This window comes from Camelus dromedarius, chromosome 23, assembly GCF_036321535.1.
Source record: "Camelus dromedarius isolate mCamDro1 chromosome 23, mCamDro1.pat, whole genome shotgun sequence".
Taxonomy (NCBI): domain Eukaryota; kingdom Metazoa; phylum Chordata; class Mammalia; order Artiodactyla; family Camelidae; genus Camelus; species Camelus dromedarius.
In genome coordinates this window covers 22,537,906-22,564,017 of record NC_087458.1, presented here as the reverse complement: position 1 = coordinate 22,564,017, position 26,112 = coordinate 22,537,906, and the positions used below count along the sequence as shown (strand labels likewise).

General features: G+C 41.2%; 1 protein-coding gene across 2 annotated transcripts in view; it reads left to right on the top strand.

Moving 5' to 3' along the window:
• The first annotated feature begins 3,083 nt into the window (after positions 1-3,083).
• ASTN1 (astrotactin 1) overlaps positions 3,084-26,112 on the top strand; it is a 293,056-nt gene continuing 270,027 nt past the window's right edge. For both annotated transcript variants that reach the window (XM_031435723.2, XM_031435722.2), the window contains exon 1: positions 3,084-3,404. In XM_031435723.2, the coding sequence (XP_031291583.2) occupies positions 3,122-3,404 (283 nt within the window). In that variant the 5' untranslated portion in view covers positions 3,084-3,121. The remainder of the gene's footprint in view (positions 3,405-26,112) is intronic.

The following is a 26,112-nucleotide window of genomic DNA, read 5'->3' as shown; positions in this document are numbered from 1 at the left end:
GTGGAAAGCAAGATTTCATGAAGATCAATCTGGTAGCCATCTAAAGAATAGGTTAATAGCAGGGAAAACATTCAAAAGCTATTATAAGAGTCAAGGAGTGAGGTCATTGGTGCTAGAAGAAAGCAAGCTGGACCTCAGGAGAAAAGTCAGGAATAGAGATAACAGAACCTCCTATTTTGTAGTGTCTTAGCGAATATAAGTACTTGCATTTATGTCATCTGTGGTCAGGGGAATAGACAGAGATCACTGATCCCATATTATTGAGGGGGACAATGAAGACAAGAACGGTCCAGGCTCACCTCCAAATAAGCAAATTATGGAGTTGAGACTCAGCTCCAAGTCTATTGTTTCACTCCGTCATGTTGCCTATACACAAAGGTAATTATTTAGATGCATACAAATTTCCCCCAGTCCCATTTAAATGTTAAACATCATACAGAACAGACGGTCTGGCTTCTGTGAACTTCAACCTCTCCCCCATCTCTAGGTATTTAATTCCCTAGGACGAGGCCATGTGACAGTGTATGCATGTTTACGGGAATCCAGTGCCCTGGCAATATGCTCTCTCCGTCTACTTGCATAATCCTCTTGCTCAACCCTCCAAAGAGAAAGAGGTCTATAAAGCTTGAGACACCAACCTCTAGCTCTGTCCAACTCAATATGCATTTTTAAATGGCCATTTGATCCAGGCCCTCTTTTTCTTATATCTTATATTCTTATATCTGTGAATAAGAAAGCATGTATAAATGTAAGCATGTAAAAATGACTGTAGATAGGCAAAGTAAAATAGATATTGACTTATCAGAAAATCAACACCAATTGATTCACTTGGGTTTTCTAAAATAACTCAAGACACTTTAGAAAATGAGGAAGAATGATTTCAAAACAACTGTAGATTATATGTTACTCAAAAGCAGGAAGAATCTTTTTCCTAGACTCTGCCCAGGCCTAGTCTAGCGCACAGCATATGGTAGGTATGCAAATGTTTACTGAATGAATTACTGGGAGCCATTAAGTCCAATAATTACCCATGGTTGCACCTAGACGTCCCATAGCTGTGCAGTGGAAAGAGCCCAAGGCAAAGAAATCTCGTTTGTGGTCTTAGCTCCCCAAACCCTTCTTGGCAGATCCATCTTGGGTAAACCACCTCACTATTTCACTGTCCTCAACTTCCTCATCTTTTAAATGAGAGACTGGTAATAGATGATCTGTTAGTTTTATGCCATTTCTCACGTTCTAAGACTAAGTGTATTTTCTTGGCATGTACTCTAATTTTTCAACAGGTAACCTTGTATAACTAAGTAAATACTGCTTTTTCAGCTAGAGAGAGTAGGCAAAAAAGGTATCGTGGGGGCTTCCTCTCCCTCAGCATCTCCTAGAGGGGCAATGAAGATGAAGGGGAGTTGCAGAAAGGTCATTAGCTCAGAAAACTTTCTTGCATCACTTTGCAATGCTACATGGTAATACAACCCTGGGTTAGTTCTCAGGTACGTCAAATTCAGAAACTCAACTTGTCATAAAGTATTTTTGTTCTTTTTTTGTGGTAAACAGGTCTTTCTCCCCTCAAATATGACCTTAATTCATTATGGTTCATTTCCTCTATTCCCATTCATTGACTAGAGTAACCTTGTGAAATATATGGCAAAGTTTTATTTATTTTTTCCTTTTAAAGGACATAACATTCACAGATGTCAATAAGTAGGCACCAGGTAGAGAGAGAATGTAATTGTTTCTAAACTAGGGGGTCCTCTTTGAAAAGGGTGGTGCATTAAATTCCTAGAGAATAGGAACTATTTAAAACACAGTCTTACAGCACCTAGTATTTAAGTCAGCACTGAATAAATGATGCTGGAGGGACAACTCTGGAAACAAGTTATCAGTTATCATGTGAGAGAAAGTTCAGTTAATCATCAGATTCCAGCACACACAAGCATCACTTTTCTACCACAGTTTATTACATATTGTCATCATTTTTGGAAGCTAACACTGTCTGGTACTAATGGAAACAAAACTTATATGGGTTTTTGTTGTTAATGTTGTGGTGGTGGTTGTTGCTGTCTACATGTCCTACTCTTGTCTGGGCTGGGATAGACTTGGCACGAGCCCAAGAATATTCTTTTATTCCTTTTCCATTTGTTAAGCGTGCTTAGAAACTTTGTTTTTCTCACATTTTCTTCCAGCTCTATTCTGTTCACTGGATTTCCTAAAACTAAAAGATCCAACATTTCCTTGAGCTAGCTCTACTTTTTCTATCAAATATAGCATTCCCCAAATTATCTTTATATTGGTTACTACAGATAACATTTGTAACAGAAATGAAACGGAAGAGGCAGAGAGAGATTGCAGATATGAGTTCTGCTCTCCTGCTTCACTGTATTCAGTACACTGGCTTTGTTGTTTATTTTCATGCCAAATATTTCCTTTAAATATTTCTGCAAACTTAGTGCTGAGTAAGAATACACACGTGCATTTATTCCAACACATGTTTATCCAAAATTTAAATCCAACTCGTGGGTAAAAAAAAAATACAAGAAATGGGACCACCTACATCTACAAAATAACTGGGGGCCTATTTGCATCTAGAGACACCCCCTTCCCCCGCCCCCCTGCTCTGAGGAAGCACCTTTTAAGGTGTGTGCATTGTGTGCCCTTTCCAAGCCATCTGTAAGATGAAGCGAGAGGGAAGATTTCGCATTGCAAAAAAACTGTTAAAAAAAAAAAATGCTGTGCAGGTAGTTAATAGCCAAGAGCGTGCTCCTGCAAGGGGATGCAAAGGAGGAGAAAGGCGGCAGCCTGCTGGGGGCTGACCTGATTCCCTAGAATCCTCAGCTCCCTTCCTCTTTCCTCCGACGTCCTTCCTTCTCCTTTTCTCCTCTTCTCCCCCCTCCCCCCTTTTCCCTTCCCCAGATAAGCAGCTCCGGGAAACAAAGAAAGCGGGCTCTTCAGGCATCAGCTCTTAAGCCCTGCGCCAGGCAAGCGGCACCTCGTTCCGGGGACCGGGGCTTTCCCGGCTCCACATCCCCTCCCCAGCCTCCCCCGCCCCCCTCCCTCGCTCGCTCCCTCCCCGCTCGCTTCCTCCCCCACCTTCGCAGCGCTGGGAGGAAGGCGGCCGGGGCTCAAGATGGCTTTAGCCGGGCTCTGCGCCCTGCTCGCCTGCTGCTGGGGGCCGGCGGCGGTGCTGGCCACGGCCGCCGGCGACGCGGATCCTTCCAAGGAGCTGGAGTGCAAGCTCAAGAGCATCACGGTGTCGGCGCTGCCCTTCCTGCGCGAGAACGACCTGAGCATCATGCACAGCCCCTCGGCCTCCGAGCCCAAGCTCCTCTTCTCCGTGCGCAACGACTTCCCGGGAGAGATGGTCGTGGTGGACGACCTGGAGAACACGGAGCTGCCCTACTTCGTGCTGGGTGAGTCCCGGGGGAGGTCGCGGCGGCCCGAGGCACTGGCCCGGCGCCCCCACCCCCCACTCCGGCTCGCTCTCCACACCCACTCGCCGGCCACCTCCCCTCCCCCACTCCTGCCTCCCTGGATCCGCCCCACTCCCAGACCATTCTCCGTACCGACTCGCAGGCTAGCGCCTCGGTGCACCTGACTTCTCCCCACATCCGACCCGGATGCTGGGCCTTCAGCCTCCCCTCAGCGGCCCTGCCCCTAAGGAACAGGTTGCAGGGGTCTCTGTGAAACCTTTCCCAGCCTTGACCTCCCGAGCTTTCGTTGCCCGTTGACAGAGCACTTCTTGTCTGCTCCCAGCTCCCAGAAGCCCTTTTCCCCACTCCCAGGCCACAGGCTCAGTTCTTCGCTTTACACCCCCTGGATTCCCACTGCCAGCATTTCCTGGGGGAGTTAGAAATAGGTATCCCGTGTTCCCCTAGCCAGACATGTGCAGGCCAGACTGCACTGGCTGGATCTCCAGTCTTGGCTCACTGAGAGCTCTTTATCTGTCACCAGGTGACCCACACTCTCTGGCCTTTGACTGCACCCCTGGTGTCCATCCTGGCAAGTCCTATCTCCTTGCTTACATGTACCAACCTCCTGGTACAGACACCTCCACATCTCCATGCCACATCCCAATTCCCTGGATAAAGAAACCATCCAACTGTAGTCTGGGAACATTGGCATCTTTGTTCTCAAGCTCCCTTGGACAGACAGGCATTCCTGTACAAAGAATGACCTGAGCCAGACGCTCTTCCTTCCTTTGTTTACATCTCTCTCTCTCAATATCCCAATTTTCATTTTCTTAGGCCACAAAACTCCTTCAGATACTGGAACTTCTACAACCCTTCTCAATCCACCCGTCTTTTTCCACTGCCAAGCTGCAAAGATATTGTAGTCCTGCTCCAGCACCTTGCAAAGTGCCACAGGTCCATGTGACTTGTTCACCAAAATTCCCCTCACTTCTCCATGTGCAGCTCCATTTCACCCTGCTGTGCACGCCCACCGTGCAAATCCGTTTCTTTAGTGCTGCCATAAATCATTCTTATTTTGCCCAAGAGAGAATTCGAAGATAACCACAAGCAAGTTTCTAGATCCAGGAAAAAAGTGAAAATGTCCAGGTCATTGTTCCATCTCTTTAATGCCCCACCAACTAAAGTTCGCTTTGTAGGGACGGAGTTTCGTGATGGCTATCCATAGGTCAGAACCATAAATGGAATGCTATTTAACATCCTCCTTGTGCTCTTTTATCATGAGACATAAAACATTAAGAAGTGTGGGTGAGTAAACCCCACTCCCCAACCTGTATGGAAAAACAATTTCAAAAATCGCCCGGTCCTTTGAAAAGTTGGTTTACAGTTCCTGGAGTACAGCTCAGTAGGCCCCGTAAGCCCAAACTACAGTCTTGATGGCATTATTTATTTTTGTATTAAAAATGTACTAATAGCACAATAAAACCCGGGGACTGGCTGGGAGTGCTCATTAAAATGTACAATTGCTGGGTTATGCGACGGATGTCAATTTTGTGTTGAAGTTATGCTGATGTACAAGTACAATCTGATCCTCATCATGTATAAGAACCAATATAGGGATTTATGTGTTTCTAAAGAGCCTATTTTGGGCTCTACATGCAGTGTTTACTGGGCATGAAGAAGAACATGTGTGGTGCATGAAAAGAGGATGATTGGACTAGCAGGTATTCAAAATCCCACGTCCTTTTTTGCAGAATCCCAAAGGCAAGGCCTAGAGCCATGATGTGCCTACTAGGACCCAATGTGCACAGCAAAAGCCCAGATGTTAAAGAATGGACTTTCTGCACCTCTGTGCAAAGCTGCCCATGGCAGCACCCTCCTGGAGTTGCTATGGTAACCTCCTGCAACTTGGCATTTACACACAGGAGCAGACACAGTCTCATTTCAGGGCCAGATGCATTTGCTCAATGCATTGATTGTCTGCCGTCCTCCCAGTCATTGGGATATGTTCAGAACCAGAGATGTGCTGGTACCTTCCCTTCTGGCCCAGTATTCCCAGGGGGAAGAAGGAATGAATCTTAGCTTGGACAGTGGGGCAAAGCTGGGCAGAAGGGGAGAGGAGTCCAAGTTCATGGAAGGTGAGAGTCAGGTGTGGTTGCTTTTGAAGTTGACTTTTGTACACTTGGATCCTGTCACTCGTGGCCAATAGTAAAGTGAATAGTGACTGGTTTAGAGTTTAGAGGTTTTCCTCATCTTCTCTCTGGAACCTGGTTTGCTTAATCCATCCCCTGGAGGAATCTGAACGTGTCAGTTCTTGGAATTTATTGAGCATTTACTTGCTTGGCACTATTAGGATGGAGAAGTTAAAAAAAATAAAAGGCTCCTAACCTCTGGTCCTCTCTAGTCACTGGAAACCCAGACTGAGTTACCTGTAGGAGCCGTAAATAATAACACCTGATCATCTGGTAAGGTTGTTAAGGGGTATAGGAACGTGGAGGAAGGAGATACATGCGTGGAAAGAGCAGACTCCATGGAAGACCTGGGCTTGATTAGAGGCCTTGACCAAAATCAGATCCTTTTGTCTCCAGGATCAAGTCCTATCATTTCAATGAAACAAACAAGTGTCTTCCCCTTCTGACGATAGCCTTCTCTAGCGTCTTACCCCTACGAGCCTGCCATGGCTTTCAGGACTTTATCAAGACTTATGCACATGCTGTTTCCTCTGCCTAGAATGCTCTTCCCTCCTCCTCCACTTGGCTGCTTTTCATTCTTCCTTTTATACCCAGCACACTTGTCAACTCCCTATGAAGCCTCCTCTACCCTCCCAAAGAAATCTCAGTCCATCCCTCTTCTATGTCTCTGCATGGATTAAAAAGAACACACACACACACACAGAGAAATGAGCAAAATTAAAGATAGATTGGATTTGGCTTGGCCTAGGAAAGGTGAAGCTACTTGAGGTTATGGAAAAAAGATGAGCCACGTATGGTAGTATGGGAATGGTGGGCATGTGGCGCAGGATGGAGACCTGCCTTGGGGTATGAGAGTGGAGAGGACCAGGCCTGGCTCTGTAGACGGCATGGTTCATCACTTTCAAGCCAGGCAGGGGAGGGCTGACTTGATACAGAGGACAGTGAGGCCTGACTCACAGAGGCTGTCTCAGCCATCAGTGTTATCAGTTTTGCCTGTAGGATAGTTCTGAGGGGCAGTGGAGGGGGTGGCGTTATCTCCTGTTCTCTGGGGTAGGATTGGCCGGTGCTGGTGAAAGGGCCAAGGGTGACCTTCAGATGGGTTTTGTCTGACCAGGCGTAGTTCCAAATTTGAATGTTCTCAGGCAAGGCATGCCTTCTCTAGCTTTGCCATACTTCCTACAAGTACTGATTGTACTATGAGTGCTCCCCTTCTCTATGGTACTGAGCTGGCACCTCTTAGCCAGGTAACCTAAACCCCTGTTTTCAGAAGTGTTGCAAAACTTGCTACAAAATCACAAAATAACTGCAATTTCTAACTCAAGATATTTAGAGACATAGGCCTTATTCTCCTCTCAGGAGAGTAAAAACATTTTGCTGAATTTCTACTTAAAATTTCATATCTTAGTTAAAATTGTGTATCTCATCATTCAAAACAGTAGACATTCCTGCTTTGGAGGCATATTTGATTTCGAGATAGCTGGTTAACCTGAAGTGGGGCTTCCACGCTGAAGTGTGGCTTTCAGTGCTGTGAACTGAACATATTTATCCGTCTCATTACTATTTGAAGGGGATGCGCCTCTGTTTCAGTCCCAGTTATTGAACGAGTGTAAAGCTTAGTGAAGAAAGCTGTTTCTCTCGTGCCTTGGAGTTTAGTTCTGGCTGTCAAGGCTTTTGATTGAAGAAGGTGCGCCTGAAGATAAATCAATCAGCCTGTACAGATACAGTGAGTTCCCACATGCAAGGTGCTGTTTAAAGTGTCTGGAGCCGTCCAGTGTGGTGGTTAAAAGAACAGGCTTTGAAGACAGATCTGGTGTCAACTCCTGACTTTCCACTTATTCCGACAGTGGAGAAACATAAGGATGGAGAGGTTAAGTAACTTACTCAGGGTCACACAGCTAACAATTGATGGATCTGTAAGTTGAACTCAGGTCAACATGACATTTAAGTCTTTCTCTTAGTTACTCTTTTAAATGCCTTAAAAGTCTTCAAAATCTGTTCTTTCTCACGGTTGGATAAAAACAGCCCTGGCAATGGTTAGAATAGGGCAAACACACTCACCTAGTTTGTATAAAGGAGTTCTGCGTGGTTTCTATGTAAAAACCTTTTGAATAGCCTTGCCCATTGAGTGATTTCTCACATAAGCCTTAATGCAGAAGAGGGTGAGCTTCGTCAAGACATATTTACCTAAGCAGGAACACTTACCTAAGCAAAGCTGGGAAATTATTATTTCATTCATAAGTTTCCAGGTCTGGGTAGCCACGTTTTATGATGTGTTACGGCCTCTACAGGCATGATGCACACGCTCTGGTGAGCAGGGCCCCACCAAAATGCAACCCGGGAGGCCCAGGGAGCAGGTTCCTCTGTTAAATGGCGCCATCCAGGAGGTGCTATGGCTTTTTAGCTTCTTGACTAAGACCATTAACATTTGTATTAGGTAATCTTGTCGTTGGAATCCACCATTGGAGCCCAGTGGCGCTGCTTGAATGGCAATTACTGAGCATTTTGATTGGCTTCGAGTATAATATTAGACACAGTTTTCTACTTACCATGGAGCTTTGCCTAACAGGAGGCATCCCACTTTTTGTTGTTGTTGTTCAACCATCCCCCCCCCTCCCTGTGCAAGAAGAAACTTTAAAATTTGTTTCTGTCCCTTCCTTTTGCTCTTTGCTACAGTGAGCTGCCTAGGTTAACAGCAGACAAATTTGTATAGAGTGACGGCCCCATCCAAGACATGGGACGATGAATAGCAGCAATCTTCAGGTAGGGTCTTCAGCACTTACATAACTCGTACTAGCAGAATGCACTCATTTATCGTATTGAGAGGGTTATTATTTACTGCTTCTCTACAGAACTGTGGATTTTACATCAAAGGAATTTTGAATGCAAGAGTGATGAATTTTACAACACTTCAAATGCTCTTCCAGATACACTGATACAGTTTGAATCCAAGTCATTGGAGTTTCTGAAGGAAAAGTAAAATATAAGCTTAATTTCTTTATTCATCTTTGGAGGCAAGATTGAGGTCTTGTTTTTGTAGTATATATGTATATTTTTTTCCTTTCTTTCCTTCTTTTTAAGAAATGTAATTAAACCTAAAAGTCTAGTAGTTTCTCAGATTAAGGCCAGTTTATAAGAACAGAACTTGGCCCCTTTTCAGCAGGGATATGCCAAGTCTTTATTTCTTCACTTTTATACCAAGTTCAAATATATGCACACAGATGGCAGAAAAAGATCTCTTTTGAGCAAGTTAATCTCCCAGGACAAGTAAGGGCTATGGCGATTTTTAAAATACCACAATTTGGCATTGATCACCATTTTTTATTATAAGTTTGCAATAGTTAATATTTTATTTTTTAATCATATACAATTTAAATGCCGAGAGAGAAAACAAAGTGCCTTTCTTGATCCTTCAATTTACAAGGAACAAAATTTGGAAAAATTAAATTGTTGCTCATGGCAATCTGAGTTGACATGATGACTTTTATAAAAGAATTTGGTGCTTTATAGTAAAGTTGGAAATGTACATGCCTTATGACCCAAGAATTCCACTTCTAGGTCTTAATTACACATGAACTCTTCCATGTGTACACAAGAACATTTAGTGGGGAGGGTGTAGCTCAGTGGTAAAGCATATGCTTAGCATGCACGAGGTCCTGGGTTGACTCCCCAGTACCTCCATTAAAATAAATGAATAAACCTAATTATCTCCTCCACCCCCAAATAAATAAATTTTTAAAAATTTAAAAATTAAAAAAAAAATATGTAGTGGTATTGTGGATAATCGCAAAACCTGGAAGCAACCCAGTGTCTGTTAACAGGAGGCTAGAAGTATACAAGGTGTTACAGTGTTACCAATGGAGTATTGGCCAGCCATGCAAATAAATGAGTTGTGCTTACATTTACCAGGATGGGTAAATCTCACAAAGGTACATTAAGTGAAAATAAGGAACTAGCTGAAAAATATATATGGTACAATTTCACTGATATAAAATTCAAAATAACAACATACTGTTTAAGGATACAGACAGATGTAAAATTTGTATGAAAAGCAAGGAAACAAAAAATACAAAGGATGGGTGTTAGCTCTGGTGGAAAGGTAAGATGCTGTGAAGGAGGGAGGAAGGAGGAAGGGCTTCAAACATTCTGGCAGTTCTTGATTTTTGTTTTTCTTTCTTTTTTAAAAAAAGCGTAATTTTTTATAACATTTTTAGATTTACAGAAAAATTGTGAAGATAGTTTGGGGAGTACCCATCTAACAAGCACCCAGTTTATCCTGTTATTAACATCTTACATTAGTATGACACATTTCTTACAATTAACGAACTAATACTGATACATAACTATTAACTAAAGTCTATATTTTATTCAGATTTCCTTAGTTTTTACCTGACATCCCTTGTCCATTACTACCTGAAACCTACGCTATATTTAGTCATCACATCTCCTGAGCCTTCTCTTGGCTGTGACAGTTTCTCAGACTTGTTTTGATGACCTTGACAGTTTTGGCGAGTTAGTGGTCAGTTATTTTGCAGAATGTCCCTTAGCTGGGATTTGTCTGATGTTTTTCTCATGATTAGGTTGGAACTATGAGCTTGGGGGAGGAAGCCATCGAGATAAAGTCTCACTTTCATCACATCACGTTAAGGGTATGTTTTATCATTATGACCTGTTGACCTGATCATGTGGCTGCAGTGGAATTTGTCAGTCTTCTCCGCTATAAAATTACGTTTCTTTCCCCCTTTCCATACTGTTCTCTTGAAGAGAGTTCACTACACACAGCCCATACCAAAGGCATGGGGAGCTACGGTCTACCTTGTTAAAGGCTGAGGATCTACAGAAATTATCTTGAATTATTCTACCTGAGACAATTGTCTTTCATCTCTTATTAATGTATTTATTTAATAATTTATTTGTATCATATTGACTCATGAGTATTTATTTTATACTCCAATACTGTTTTATTGGTTTTAGGGCTCAAATTGTTCCAGCTTCGGCTAATGGGATCTCTTTCAGTTGGCTCTGTGTCCCTTTGCCATAACCCTGTTAATACATATAGATTTTTGGTTTTGATTTTTGTGCACTTTGTTACTTTCTGTCCCTACATGTTGCTGCAAGCTCATCTTGTATATTGCGTCCACCCTCGTCCGCTGCCCTAGTCCTAAAATAAGCTCTTTCTCCATGGAGTCCTGAGATCTTTCATTGGAGAATGGTAGAAACCAAGATCTAGGCACTAGGTGTGCTTATCTACACTGAGGTGCTGTTACTTCTAGGCCCCTGCAGCTAACAGAGTGAGGAAATACATGTGTGCTACTAAGTCACATGTATACACATATGTATCAGTATTTCCATATGTAACCATCTGTATCTATATTAAACTAAGCATAACTTCATACTGATGTCTCCAGCTGTAAATCCATTACCTAATTATCTAATAATATCTAATATCTTTGTCTAGTCCATGGGTCATTCTAGCCCCTTCTCCTTGCTTCAACAGTGAGAAACCTGGTTCCCACCATCTCCCACCCATTTATTTCATTGTTCAATTCCACTGTGCATGTATAGCAGTATCAGAACTGTTTACTCATATCCCCATGAGGAAAGACTTTATCAGTCAGAGTACAGTTCCTATGTGCAGTTCCTTTAGTCTTACAGACTCCACTCATTTCCTTAGGTTAGCACCTTCATCGCCCACCCTCCGGTGAAGTTGTTTCATGTATTTATGATATAGTTAGTGCTTTGTCACATTCTGTGTTCTGTCACCCAACCTCCTAAATGATTTTTTTTTTAATTTGTACACATCAATGTTGGCTCTTTATGCTCTCAAGTTCTATGGGTTTTAACAAATATATAGTGTCATATATCCACATTTATATTATCATACAGAATAATTTTACTGCCCTACAGAATCCTCCACCCTTCACCTATTCAGCCCTTTCTTCATTACCCCAAACTCTGGCAACCGCTGACCTTTTACTGTCACTATTGTTTTGCCTTTTCTGGAATGTCATATAGTCAGAATCATACAGTATGTAGCCTTTTCAGACTTGCCCCTTTCACTTAGCATTATGCATTTATGTCTTTTTTAATGACTTGTTGGCTCATTTGTTTTAGTGCTGAATAATATTATATTGTGTGGATATACCAGAGTTTGTTTATCCACTCACCTATGGAAAGACATTTTGGTTGTATCCAGTTTTTAACAATTAAGAATAAAAGTGCTGTAAATATTAGCATATGGTTTTTTTTTTTTTTTTGGTGCTTGCTTTTTTGTTTTGTTTTACTTTGTTTTGTTTTTGTAATCTCAGTGGAGAGGTTTGAATTAATCATACTTCATAATTCAAAATGCACTGTATCATAGGGCTGTGAAAGCCCTCCTCCTTCCAGGGGTTCACCTGTTTGCCTGCTTGTTTGTTTCTCTTTATCTCTTTACTTAACTTTACTCCCAAGTTCATCTGCTCTTCCTCACAGGCCGTGATTCTAATTTTCTTAATGTGTGTCTTTTTTCATGCATTCTTGTGAAATGTGAATAGTTGTTTGGTGTGGTCATGTATTTTTAATTGAACTAAATGGTGATGTGCTATAACGACATTCCGATTCTTAACTCTTTTCAGTCAACACTGTATTTTAAGATCCACTCATGGTACTCTGAGTGATTATAGCCCAACACTGTACCGTCCAGCTGAACTTCTGCAATAATGATAATGTTATCTCTGCCTTATTCAAGATGGTAGTCCCTAGCCACATGTGGCTCTTCAGCACTTGAAACTGAGCTAGTGCAGCTAAGAAACCGAGTCTGTTTTGTTTTTTTTTAATTAATGTTTAAATAACCTCATGTGGCTAGTGGCCCTCATTTTGAAAGCACACATGTAGAACATTTCTATCATTGCAGAAAGGTTGATTGGACATAACAGGTCTAGCCCCTCACTTCTGGCAGCTGCAGAGCATTCCATGATGGGCATCCACCACATTTTACCAGTCCTTTCACTGATGGATGCCCACGTTGCCTCCAGCTCCCTGTCACCATAGATAATGCTGCAGCTACCATTTTTATGCATAGGATCATTGTGAAAATTTCTCTGGGATATACAGCAGGAGTGGAATTGCTGGTTCATAAAGATAATGTACACTTAATTTGACTGAATACTGTCAGAATGGCTGCCCCCAAAGTACACTCTCATCAGCAGTATTTGAGAGTTCCTCTATCTCCATATTCCTTCCAGTGCTTGGCATTATCCAGTGTTCCAATTTTTGTCAGTCCACAAAGTGTAAAGTGATAGCTCATTGTTCTTCCACTTTGTATTTTTAGCAGCACTTTAAAATACTAAGGCACTTAATACTTTGATTATAATATGAATTAAAAATAAATTTTTTTCCCAGATGGATGTATGTCTTGATTTTGCCTGTGTTTTTGTTAAGTCAGTTGGTTGGTTGGCTGGTTGGTTTTCCAGAAGCTTGTGAATTTTTTGTAATTTAATTATTCATTCCTTAGTTTTGGCTTCTACACCTTGTATCTTAGCTGGGAAACTCCTCCTCACTTTAGGATATAAGTTCTTCCTTACTTTTATAATAAAGCATTTAATTTTTGTTCCTCATACACTCATGGTTTCATTTGTTGCACTTAAATATCGGATATATTTTTAACTTATTCTGGTATACACTGTGAGGTATAACCTTATCCAAATGGACTGTATGAAGTACCAGCTGTAGCTCCCCAGGTAGTCACTCAGATGTCTCAGTGTCATTTATTAGTTTGTGGCTTCCCCTCTGACTTGAGATGTCACCTTTATCTTATACTAAGTTCTTTAATACATTTAGATTTATCTCAACTTCTATTTTATTACTACATATAGCCATTCATATGCCTATCGTCTTGTTTTAGTTATTGAAGTTCTGCCGTATGTTTCAAAATTTCATAGGACTTGTCACTGATGCTACTGTTCTTTTTCAGAATTCCCCTAGTCATTCTTTTTCTTTTTAATATATACTTTCAAAGAAGCTTGTCTAGTTCTAAATATAGATATATGTTGTATATATAACAGCAAGAATAACAAACAGTAGTGATACTTTGTTAGAAACCTTGTTAAAATTTTTAATTAAATAAGGGGGAATTAAATCCTAATGATGTTGAGTTTTTCTATCCAAAAACTTGGTATATCTGTATTTATTCATTTGTTCTAGTCTTCCACTTCCTAGAGTTTTAAAGGATTATTTTTCCTTATATAGTTCTAGTTATTTTATCATTTTATGCTTTTATTAAAGGAGTATTTTCTTTATATATATATAAAATTAAGTTTGTGTATATGAAAGCTATTGATGTTTGTGTTAATTTTCAACCTCATTACCTTACTGAATCTCTAGCCACAGTAGTGTTTCAGTTGTTCCTCCTGAATATTTCAGCTAAACAGACATATTATATGCAAATGCTGATAATTTTATATCCTTCCCTCAAGTTCTTACACCTCTAATCTCATTCTCTTGTCTAATTACACTAGTAGTAACTTCATTACAAGATAGAATGTGATAATGTGAATTCTTGTCTTTTCCTGACTTTAATGCCAACTGCACTGCTGTCTTCCAGTTATGATAATGGCTTTTGGGTTAAGGTAAATAAATTTACCATGTTAAGGAAGAATTGAGTGTTTTTTCCTTATCAAGAATGATGTTAAAATTAAAAATATATTTTCAGAACTATAGAAATAGTTATATGATTTTTCTTCTTAGCTTTATTAAAAGGATAAATTGTATAAATAAATATTCTAATATTGAACCATCTTTGCCTTCCTGAAATAATTTTTATTTGGTTAATGATGAATTATTCCTTAAATATGCTGTTGGATTCTGTTTGCTAATATTTTATTAATGATATTTTGCATCAATATTCCTAAGTGAGATTAGTCTTACATTTTCTTTTTTTGTGTGTATAATCTTTGTCAGGATTTGTCATCAATTTTACATTTAACACAGTTAACATTTTTGCATAAAAATAATTTTCAAGTTTTCCATCTTTGCCCTAGAACACTTTAAATAACAGTGAAATTATCTAGAGTGTGTCCTCTTCACCACTGTACCATACAGTATGCTGAGTGTAATGACTGGATTGAGAACTGATGACTTGTTAGTAAATAGTGAACAACTGAATCAGACAGTCTAATAGGGAATTTTTTCTAGAGACATTGGCCTAAGTCAAGAGTCAAAGGATGGTGGGATTTAGTTTGCTAATCAGAGTTTATGAATTTGGGAAAGAAATTATGAGCTCTAGCCTAAGGGAGCAGGAATCAGAAAATGTAAAAACCAAAACAGGTGAAAGGATGTGCAGTATGGGTATGTTTAAGTGTCGTGTTTGGCACTTATGTTGAAGTTGACCACCTTTGGTTGAAGGGGCATGAAGCTGAGATGGAAACCAAAGAAGCATCCAGTTCAACCCTTTACTATTGCCAGTTTCTAGGTAGCTTCATCATTCTAAGTAGTGAGGAAATGCTCTCAGTGAATCCACCACACTATACAGCTCATGAGGCACTGTTCCCATTGAAAATGATGTACACATAGCATCACCTGGAGTTGTTCAGTGAAAGTCTGTGCACGGTTAGTGACCTTGACTGATGACTTCAGATTGTCCTGTTCTCCCCTGCATACCTACTTTTCCCCCAAATGTGAATTCTGAGGATTAACATTCTCTCTCACTCTCTTTTCCTCATCATTAATCTCATCCTGTGTCTTGACCTTATTCTCTTTCCCGTGTCCCCTCTCCTTTCCTCCCCAGTGTTCTTTGGGTAGCTCTTTTCAGTCTAGCCGTAGTCAGGGGTGTAACCTGAAAGGGTGCAATGGCAAAGAGTGGCTACTTTCCTGAAAAGTTCCTTCTGGATACCGTCTCAGAATGTTCCCCCAAGCCCAAGGGAGGAGTGGCCATTTCCTGTTTTCTTCACTGATGCTTCTTTATCAAATTTCTGAGGACCATGTATGGGCTGCAGGGTCTACTGTGTATAAATTTTACATGTTTATTTAAGTGCAATTTCTTGGAAAGTGAGTCCATAGCTTAAATCAGATTTTAAAGAGGGTACTGTCAGTAGGAAAGGGGTTAACCTTCTGGAACTAAGATACCTTAAACACATGACTTAGAAAAGAAGAGTTTATTCTCAGATGATGGCAGTTCCAGGGTGAGTGGTGCGGTTTGGAAGGGCAGCTCCGCTCCCTGCAGTGGTTCAGAAATCCAGAATCCTTTCATCTTGTTGCTCTGCCAGTCCCAGGTCTTTATCCTGCTCCCCAAGTGAAAGCTGGCTCACCAGCTTGTGTGTGTCAGCTCACGCGAAGGAGAAGGGCAGGTGTCCAAGGTACCGATTTTCTTTCTTTTTTTTTTTTTTAATTTAAGGAAATGAAGCAAAAATTGCATACATCTTGTGCACTCCCATGTTATTGTTACATAGGGGGCAAATCTCAGCAAATGATGCTGGGAAATGCAGTCTTAGCTGGAGGGCCATGTGCTCAAGTTAAATGAGAAAGAGAGGGAGAGAGAAAGAGAAGGAGGGGGGGAGAAGTGGGGAGGAGGGGAGGGAACGCAAGGTAAGGCAAAGATTTGGGGGGAAAATAGCAGTCTTTGTCACAGGGATGTCAAAAAAGTTAAGAAACATCCTTCTAGACCCATACAATTCCACTCTCCCTTCAGAAAACACCTCCCTTTGGGGAATACGTGTCTTTAGGTCTGTCACCTCTGCCCTTGGTAGCTGTCTGTGTTTATCAGCTTCCAGGCCTTTCGCCCATGAACTTGGCACTGCCCCTCTGTTTTTGCTCTCTTTACCCAAGAGCATATCATTACCCTGGCAAACCTGGGTCAACAAACCTACTTTTAAAGGGCAAGATGGAACATATTTTAGGCTTTTCAGGTCATATGGTCTCTATTGCAGCTATTCAAACATATCGTTTTAGCAGAAAAGCATAGACAGTATGTAAATAAGGGGATCTGGCTGTGTTACATTAAAATTTTATTTTTAAAAACAGCAAGTGGCCCACAGACCGCAGTTTGTCAACTCCTGATGTAGACAACGCATCCAGTTTCCCACTGTATAATTCCTTGACTCTCTGCCACTTCACTGACCATTAAAACTCCACTCCATTTACCCATAACTATGGTCACAAGCCCTCGTCTTCCCTAGAGTTCCCCGACTCTGAAACTGGTCCTGTTCACAGCACAAATTCTTTTTCCAGCTCTCTCATAATCTCCCTCTCCCTCTGATATTTGGTCCTTCGAAATCCACCATTTCATTGATCCTTTTATTTTTCCCATGTCTGTGAGAATGCTTCGGGCATCCCTTCCTTTTCCTGAAGTACCTTTTTATCAGAATCCTTATTCCACAGCATCCACCAGTTAAATGCCCAAATGTGGATCAATTCCCCTAAATCCACACGCTTTACTGCTACACCCAGACTGAATGCCGAGATCTGTGTATAAATTCTCCCGTTTGCATGGATTGGAGGTACTATAAATATCTCGGTTCGAATCTCAGTTTGGTCCTAAACACTGTTTATTGATTTTTATTGTCCTTGGTAAACCTCTCCTTTCATTGCCCTGAGTGACTATTTCAAACCTTCAGTAAGACAGGTAAGCTGCCATCTTAATGTCTGCATTTTTATACTTAGCATAAGACCTTGCCTCACACTTTATGTAAAAAAATGAGGCTATCAGGTGTATTTTCTGTACACCCCTAACTCTCAAACTTGTAGACCTACTTCTACATTCATTGTCACCTTCTCACCTCCAGCTTCCAGTATTTTTGGAGCAGCTGCTAAGGACCGGCCATGACACTAGGCTCTTGGGATGCAGTGAGAAATAAACAAAAAGACACAATCCTGTCTTTAGCAAACCAAGGATTCTCTCTCTCCTGGGGTCTCACTGTATTTTTCATTCCTCTCTTGTAGATCTTTACTTTTCTCTCTCTTCCTTTTTCCAGGATCTTTTGTTTCAGCCTGTTGATATATTCATGTCTCTCCTATTGTAAACCTTCCACTGACACTCGTGTGCCCTCAAGGTGAGTTACTTTATCAGTCTCTCCTTGATCACAATGGCTCTCAGCTTCCTATCTGCTTCACTGCACTGAAGCTGCCAGTGACCCCCTAGTGTTAAGTCCAAGGAACGCTCTTCGGTCCTGATCTCAATGGTCCACTGTTGCATTTGTCACAGCTGATCTTCACTGAAATTTTCCCCTCCTGTCCTTGGGTATTGGACAAACTCCTCACAGGTAGGGAGGTACCCTGTAAGACTGAAAGAAAGCCATTGTGCCCAGGGCATGGAAATAGGAAGAGTCTTTCCAAAATCAGCTGGTGGCAACTTCAGAAGCCTTGCTGCGTCCTAGCTTATGACACTGTGTGACTCCCAGAACCTGCTGGAGATGCTTGGGACTCTTAGCGAGGCGTGAAAGGTACTCCATGATTGGTTCCTCTGTCTCTAGTACCATCTCAAATTGACCTCATAGTAACTGGAATTCCTCCATTGCAAGTCAGAGAAAACTTCACTCAAATTGGTGTAAATGATGAAAGGGATTCATAGGCTCAGATCAGGGAAGGTGGGAACCAGGCTTACTCTGACCAGGGCTCCAGCTGCGTGTCTCTGCAGGTCTCAGGGCTTTGGCCTCCCTGGTGGGTGACGTCCCTAGACTGGTGGCAGAAGAGCAGCAGCCAAGCATCACATCTGTATGGGAACCATGGGAAAGTGACCAGTGGAGGAGTCGGCGTTGCTTCTGAGAGTCTCTCACAAGAGGAGGAAGGCTGCTCTTTCCCAGGAGCCCCCTGCACGCGTCTCTTTGCAATTCTTTGGTGTCAGTTGACGTAGGCCTGCTCAGCCCTGGAACAATCTCTGTACCAAACGGGATGCAGTAACCAGTTAGCTTCAGCTCATTAGGGCCCATTCCTGGAGCCGGAGTCAAACTCCCAGACTGCATGGGGAGAGGGAGTGTGGGGAGGGAACCTCAAGGTCACTTCGATTCCCCTCCCCTTCCCGCTTCAGGAATGGTGACCTGTTCTTCTCCCTGTAAATTTCCCCCCAATTCCTTTCAGGCTTCCATGTATAACTTAGACACAGCCTCCTCTTCTGAGGTGCCTTTCTTCTCTATTCTCATAGCCCTCCACGCATACCTGTAACCCACTGTCATTCTAGAGCTATTTTCTTCCCGGACTGCCTATCCCATGAGCCGATAAGCTGCTTTTTTTTTTCTTATTTGACATATAGTCAGTTTACAGTGCTGTGATTATTTCTGGTGTACAGCACAGTGATTCAGTTATACATCTATGTATTCCTTTTCATATTCTTTTTCATCATTGTCTACCACAAGGTACTGCATATAGTTCCCGTTGCAATAAGCTCCTTAAAGGCAGACAACTTCTTAAGCATCTCAGTATCTTCTGCTTCTAGCACGGTGCCGGTTTGGCATGGAGTATGTACTTCGTGAATGCATGTTGAGCCGGTTCCACTGAACTTCACCAGACTAATTCCTGAGAAGCCTTCAAGTCTAGCTCAGTGGTCCTCAGTGTTCCACAGATCTCCCCATGGCTTGATGAGGCCCCTTCCAGAGGCTCCTTGAGGTGGAAACTATTTTCCTCATAATATAAAGATACTACGTGTCTTCTCCACTGAGTTGATATTTGCACCGATGCTGCAAAAGCAACAGTGGGAGAAACTTCAGGTGCCGTAACAGGCATTGATGTGGTGACACCAAACCATGCCAGCTGTCACTGCACTTGTCACCACACCCACAGTCGTTTTTGTTTTCGTTTTTGCTTTTTTAAATCTGGCTTTACTGAGGGGTATCCTAGAAGCAATGCAAATTATAAATTTACGAAATACTGACCCTTGAGCACCTGTCCTCTTAATATTCTGACAAAATGGGAAGTGTACACACAGCACTTCTGCTACAAACGAAAGTGTGATTGTTGGAGTTGCGAGCTAAACTATCCCCCTTGGTCTTGTACCACAATTTTTGCTTGAAAAAACAAGCAAACTATATACAGACTGGGGTCCTTGGCTGACATTATCTTGAAAATGAACAAAGTGAGCTTGGAAAGCGACTAGCAATATTTGTAGCCAGTGCTGAAGTCCAAGCTTTCAAGAGAAAAAAACCTGAATATTATAAAAACTTGTCAATGCCACCGTGAGTGTGACAGCTTTCCAACACTTAAAGACGTTTCTCCTGAGACCAGCACTGCTATTAATGAATGAGAGTTTTTGAATTTGTGTAATGAAGTGTGCCAACAGTTAGAAGAACCAATATTTCCAAAATGACCACTGCCTAATGATTCAAAACCATGAATGATATTAAAAAAAAAGTACCTTCAATTTTCAACACAATAATGGATTTTCATAAAGGGTGTACACAGTGTTCAGTGTGTGACTTCTGTTTCCACATTGCCACCCACCTTTAAGATGTTAACATTTATTGAGTTTTGATAGAGTATCAAAGAGGAATGTCCACAATTTTCTGAAGTGGCTTTGAAAATACTCCTCGCTTTTCTAACTTCATCCCTGTGTGAGGTAAGATTTACTTCATATACTTCAGCCAAAAGAACATGTGGTGGTGTATTCAATGCAGAAACAGAGATGAGAATCCTGTCTCTTATTAAGCCAGCTCTTTTTTTTTTTCTATTCTTTTTTTCCTGTTTTTTTAAATTGAAGCACACAGTTACCATGTGTCCATTTCTGGTGTACAACACAATGTTCCAGTCATGCATATATATATAAATACATATATTCGTTTTCATATTTAAGCCAGATATTTAAAAGAGTTTCAGAAAATGTAAGACATTGTCACTCTTCTCCCTATTTCTTTTATCACAATTTTTTTCCATAAAATATATGGTTTATGTTAACCATATATTATGTTATGCAGTGGTTTCTTGTTTTCCAGTGGATTGATAAATATTTAAGATATTTTTCAGCCTGACTTCAAATATGGTAAACATTGATAGATAGAACTTACACAACCAAAAAAGCTCTTTGTGGTCCTCAGTAATTTTTAAGGATGAAAAGTGTTGCTGAGACAAGATGTTTGAGAACCTCACACGGCATCTCAACTGGGAACTGACCCTGACATCCCAGGGAGAATTAACTGTCTTTCCTGTGAGCGCTGCAGCACTTGGTTTGTATTTCTGTCATAACACTTCCCAGAGAGTAACATATTAGTTTGTGTGCCTGTTTTTTGTCAAGCCTGTGAGCCTAGTTCTGGAGCAGATCTGACACCTAGTACTTGATGAATGAACAGAAGAATGAATGAATGAAGTTTCCTGGTCTCCTCCGTCTCCTCCAGCTCTGTTTCTTGTTACTGAGTTTTAATGCGTATCCCGTGGTTCCTTTGGAAGGCAGAGCTTTACTCACACTCGAGAACCGCTGTGTGCTGTGTTTAGTCCCCATCCCCTTCAACCGGGAGGGGCGTTTCTAAGGTCAGGAAGGAAAAGCAGTTAAGAATCTCTGAATCATGGTGCCTAAAGGCGCTTTCAGAGGTACTTTTCTTTAGCTGCTTTCCTCAGCGTTTTGGATATTCAGTGAGCCTGGAAGACTCACTGTTATCCTTACTTAAAGGTCACAGGGGAGGTCGATTGGGAGAATATGACATTTAAAGCATCTCTAGTTTATTTCCCAGGGGTCTTGAGACTAAAGATAAGGGGGCTGGTTATTGCTCTAGAGTCATGTGGAAGAGTTTGAGCTATTCTAAGACAGAGACTCTAAATCCAAGGCATTTTCACCTTCATTTACCACCAGAGGAACAGAGCTGAAAGCTGACTTCTCTAAGCTTGCAGGTTAAAGCAATCTAGTGAATAATCCAACTTTCTTCAATCTTGACCCTGGACTACGCAGTCCTGAAGATTAGACACTTGGAGACTCAGAGATTTGGGGATTTAAAGCACTCTGGAAGTTTCTAGATCAGGAGAGCTCTAAAATGATGCTCTCTCTCTGTCTCCCTAGAGTAAATTACATGTCTTCTCATGGCCAGAGGTGATGGGTTTCGGGACTGCGGCTTACACCAGATCCCACCAGTTCCCCGAGAGGTTGGAGGTGAACGTCACAGCACATCTGTACTCCGTGTGCAGCATACCAGCATGCTTGACACACCTACTGGGAACTTAATCATTTCTAGTCTACAGTGTCTTCATGTGAAGGAGCTAGAATCTCACTATACCCTGTGTGGGTTCCTCATGTGAAATGACAGATCAGTAATAACCTTCTCAAGCATCTAAAAACTGGTACCTCCAAATTGGACCAGTTGCCCAGCGGGTTAAATTAGCTCAGAGATAACACCAAACCATTGGGCCTCATTCCTGCTCCTGACATATTGTCTCAGTTTTAGGTACTATTCATATTTAGTCCAGTAATCTAGCCTAGGGGACATGCGTCAGAATTCCTCATGAGCTCATCAATGGCCAGTGATAGTCCTTGGAAATTTGTAATCATCACAGCTTCCATTGGGACTTGATAAAGTTCTAGCCAAACCTAAAGGAAAGAAACTTGACATTTTGTTTACCTGTGAGAACTTTTTTCGTGTCAGCATTGCCCAATAAATGGTAACTTGTTTTTTGAAATGATGTTAGGCTTACAGAACACTTGCAGAAATAACTCAGAGAAACGCCCACATGCCCTGCACTCAGCCTCTCCTAATTTACGTCCTGCCCAAGTGGAATGAACAACCCAAACTAAGAAATTAGCATTGGTATGAGAATATTTTGGGGTGGTACATGGCCTGTCATTTAAAAATACAACATTTAAACATATATTAGAAAATATGTATATTAAAAAATTATAGGCATATCAAATTCATAAGTATTGATTTTCTCACAAAGGTTCAGATTAAGCAAAAAGTTGATTTAAAGCAAATTTTAATTAAAAAAGCATGAAAGTGACTAAGATTTTAGGTGGTTTGTGGCAAAATTAAATTACAAAAGTATTGCTTGACTGAGTGACATTTGGGACTCCCTGTCAAAGTAAATGCATGACTTGAAATTTAAGCGTTTACTTCCTTTTTCTTACTATCTTGGGAGACCCTCCTTGGATGCTGGCTTCCCAAGGCGGGCTTTACTGCTTCAGAGCGCCACTCCTGAGTGATTTGCATCCTCCATCCAGTAGGTTGATGATGGTCAAGCCTAGAATAATGTCGCTGCACATGTCCACAGCAAAGTTGACTTTCCTAGAATCCTCACATTACAATGTAGATTAATGATTATGGAGGTGATGATGGAAGTTAATGTTCTTCCTAAGGCTGGACATTGACAAAAACTTGGAAATGTTCACACTAAAGGGAGACTTGAGAGGGAAATGTAAATTATCCAGTTAATGGGTTTTCCCCAATATAAATGCAAAAATCGCTTTCATCTTCAGGTCACCATGTAAATCACACTGCCGCCTGGCAGTTTTACGTTCTCCTAGGTTCTGTGCAGAGGTGATGACTAAGAATTCGGGGGCAGGGTGGGGTCAGCAAATGAGATTTGCTGACCACATCTGCCTTCTGAAGTTCAGCCTTCCTTCCTCCCTCAGGAGACAAAAATCACTTTAAATAATTTATGACTCTTGAAACTCAGCCCTCCTTTTTTGTATTTCCTTCCTCCCTTCTCCCTGATTTCCCAGGCATGTTCTCATTGCTAGTGAGTGAAGCCTGGTGAGACACAGGGCTTAAATTAAAGTCCCCCAGTTTCATTGTCTTTATAGAAGTCAGGAATTTCCTAGATTAAATAATGACCTCCAGAAAGAGCAGGAGTGCTTTTTTGCTACATGGTATACTTTTTGCAAAAAAATTTTTTTTAACCAGAGTCTTTCTCAAGGAAAGTAAACTCAGTCCCATTGCCTTTCAGATGCTCTTGCGTTCCCCTATTTTATTTTTTATATAAAATCTTAGCCAGAAGATTGATAGTGATGTATAAAGGAGTATTTGATGGGTAGTTGCTACTTGACAGCCTTCTGTATTTTCTTGTTTATATTTGCCTGGCTTTCCAGACCATTCCACATGAGCTGGTCTTCCAAGGTGATCCTGAATCCTGGGGTGGTCGGTCATAACAGGAGAAGGATTCTCATTTCTAAATGTCTAGCACGTGAAGTGTAGTTAACTCAGTCCTCTATTTCTGCATTGGCTCTTATTGGTTTATTAATTTTTTATTCTTTTATTTCTTTTCCTGGATTTGCTTATCATGTAACAACCGCTGGCACTACAAGCATAATTTTAAAAAGAACAGCAATTCGACCACTGAGCCACATACTGACCACCTTGCCTAGAATTTGTAAATTTGCTGGCAATGTGTAATTATTATTTTTATTGCCTCAAATAACGATTACTGCAGAATAAATATGGCCAAAGGGAGCTGTCATCAGAGCACGTCTGCATAACAATTACAGCTGGGGTTCATGGTATAATGATGCGCACAGTTTCCCATGGTTACACTGGAAGGCACGGATACTGCCCCCTGGACACACAAGGGGCATCCTGTAAACTGGCTTATTTATTCGTTCGAACTTGGCAGGTGGAAGCCACTACACTCATGTGCACTGTAATGTCCTGCTAACCACTGACACTGGTACAGACTGTTGGGTGATTTCAAACAGTCAGGCGATACAGTGGAGCACAGAGCTAGGCTTTGGTTTTGCCGCCAGGCACGATTTGTGGAACACTTATGACTCATACCCAAGGAATGTCCCCCCTCTTCTCCACCCAAGTTCAGGACCAATCGAGAGGCAGAGACAGGAGACAGGCAGTTGGATATGAAAGGATCACCTTTATTGCTGAGAAAACTATGCTGGGAGACATAGCTTAGATATGGTGGAAAGGCTTGCCTAACATTCTCTTTAACTAAACTTACATTCCCAAATGTCACGCCTCCCGGGAAATAGAGCTGGCCTTGCTAAGCTCACACAGGGTGGAGAGCAGAGCAGAAGGTGCACTTTTCTCAGGCCTGCAGACACCAAGAACATACACGAGGAGTGGCCGGGGCTGAGCCATACCCATCGCAGTGCACGGGCGAGACCAGCAAGGCTACCCCCAGGGTATGGAAGCGCACAGCCAAGGGAAAGGAGGTTCCCCGCCATCCCAGCTCTCACTGCGTGCCAGGTGCTGTGCTGAGTACTCCTCTGCCTCCATGATCTCAGGCAGCACAACTATCCTATGAAGGAAGTGCTGTTTTACTCCGGCAGGAACTATGGCCGCCTAAGGGTGGTCTCCCCAAAATCTGTGTAGCTAGAAAGTGTGAACAAAATTCATTCTTCAGTCTACCTGACCCCAAAGCCTATGCTCTTAATCAGAGCACTGGGAAGTCTCAGATATTTTAAACTTTGTTTTAAATTTTAAATTTTTAAATAAAAACTACATATTGATTTATAATATATGTTTTGATGTACAAAAGTATAGTTCATTTACAATGTTTCAAGTGTCCAGCAAAGTGATTCAGTTATAAATATATGTATATAAATATGTATTCTTTTTCAGATTTTTTTCCACTATAGGCTATTATAAGTTATCAGATATAGTTCCCTATGCTATACAGTAGGTCCTTGTTGTTTATTTTCTATATAGTAGTGTATATCTGTTAATCCCAAATTCCAAATTTATCCCCCCATTTACCCTTCGGTAACCATAAGTTTGTTTTCTATGTCTGTGAATCTATTTGTTTTCTAAATAAACTCCTTTATATCATTTTCTTAAGATTCCACATGTAAGTGATATCATAGGATATTTGTCTTTCTCTGTCTTACTTCACTTAGTATGATAATCTCTAGGTCCATCCACATTGCTGCAAAAGGCATTATTCATTCTTTTTTATGGCTGAGTAATATTCCTGTGTGTGTGTAAATATATACATATAAAATATCTGTATTATATATATTATATACATATACATATATAATATATATATTTAAAAAAACACATCTTCTTTATCCAGTCATCTGTTGATGGATATTTAGGTTGCTTCCGTGTCTTCGCTATTGTAAATACTGCTGCTATGAACATTGGGGTGCATGTATTTTTTTGAGCTAGAGTTTTCTCTGGATATATGCCCAGGAGTGGGATTGCTGGATCATATGGTAACCCTATTTTTAGTTTAAAGAAACCTCCATGCTATTCTCCATAGTGACTGCACTAATTTACATTCCCACCAACAGTGTAGGAAGGTTCCCTTTTCTCCACACTCTCTCCAGCATTTATTATTTGTAGGCTTTTTGAGGATGGCCATTCTGACTGGGGTGAGGTGATACCACATTGTTTTGATGTGCATTTCTCTAATAATTAGTGACATTGAGCATCTTTTCACATGCTTGTTGGCCATCTTTGAAGAAATATCTATTTAGGCCTTCTGCTCATTTTCTGATTGGGTTGTTCATTGTTTTCATATTGAGCTGTATAAACTGTATATTTTGGAAATTAATCCCCTGTTGGTCACATCATTTGCAAATATTTTCTACCATTTTGTAGGTTGTCTTTTCATTTTGTTTATGGTTTCCTTTGATGTGCAAAAGCTTTTAAGTTTAATTAAGTCCTATGTGTTTATTTTTGCTTTTATTTCCA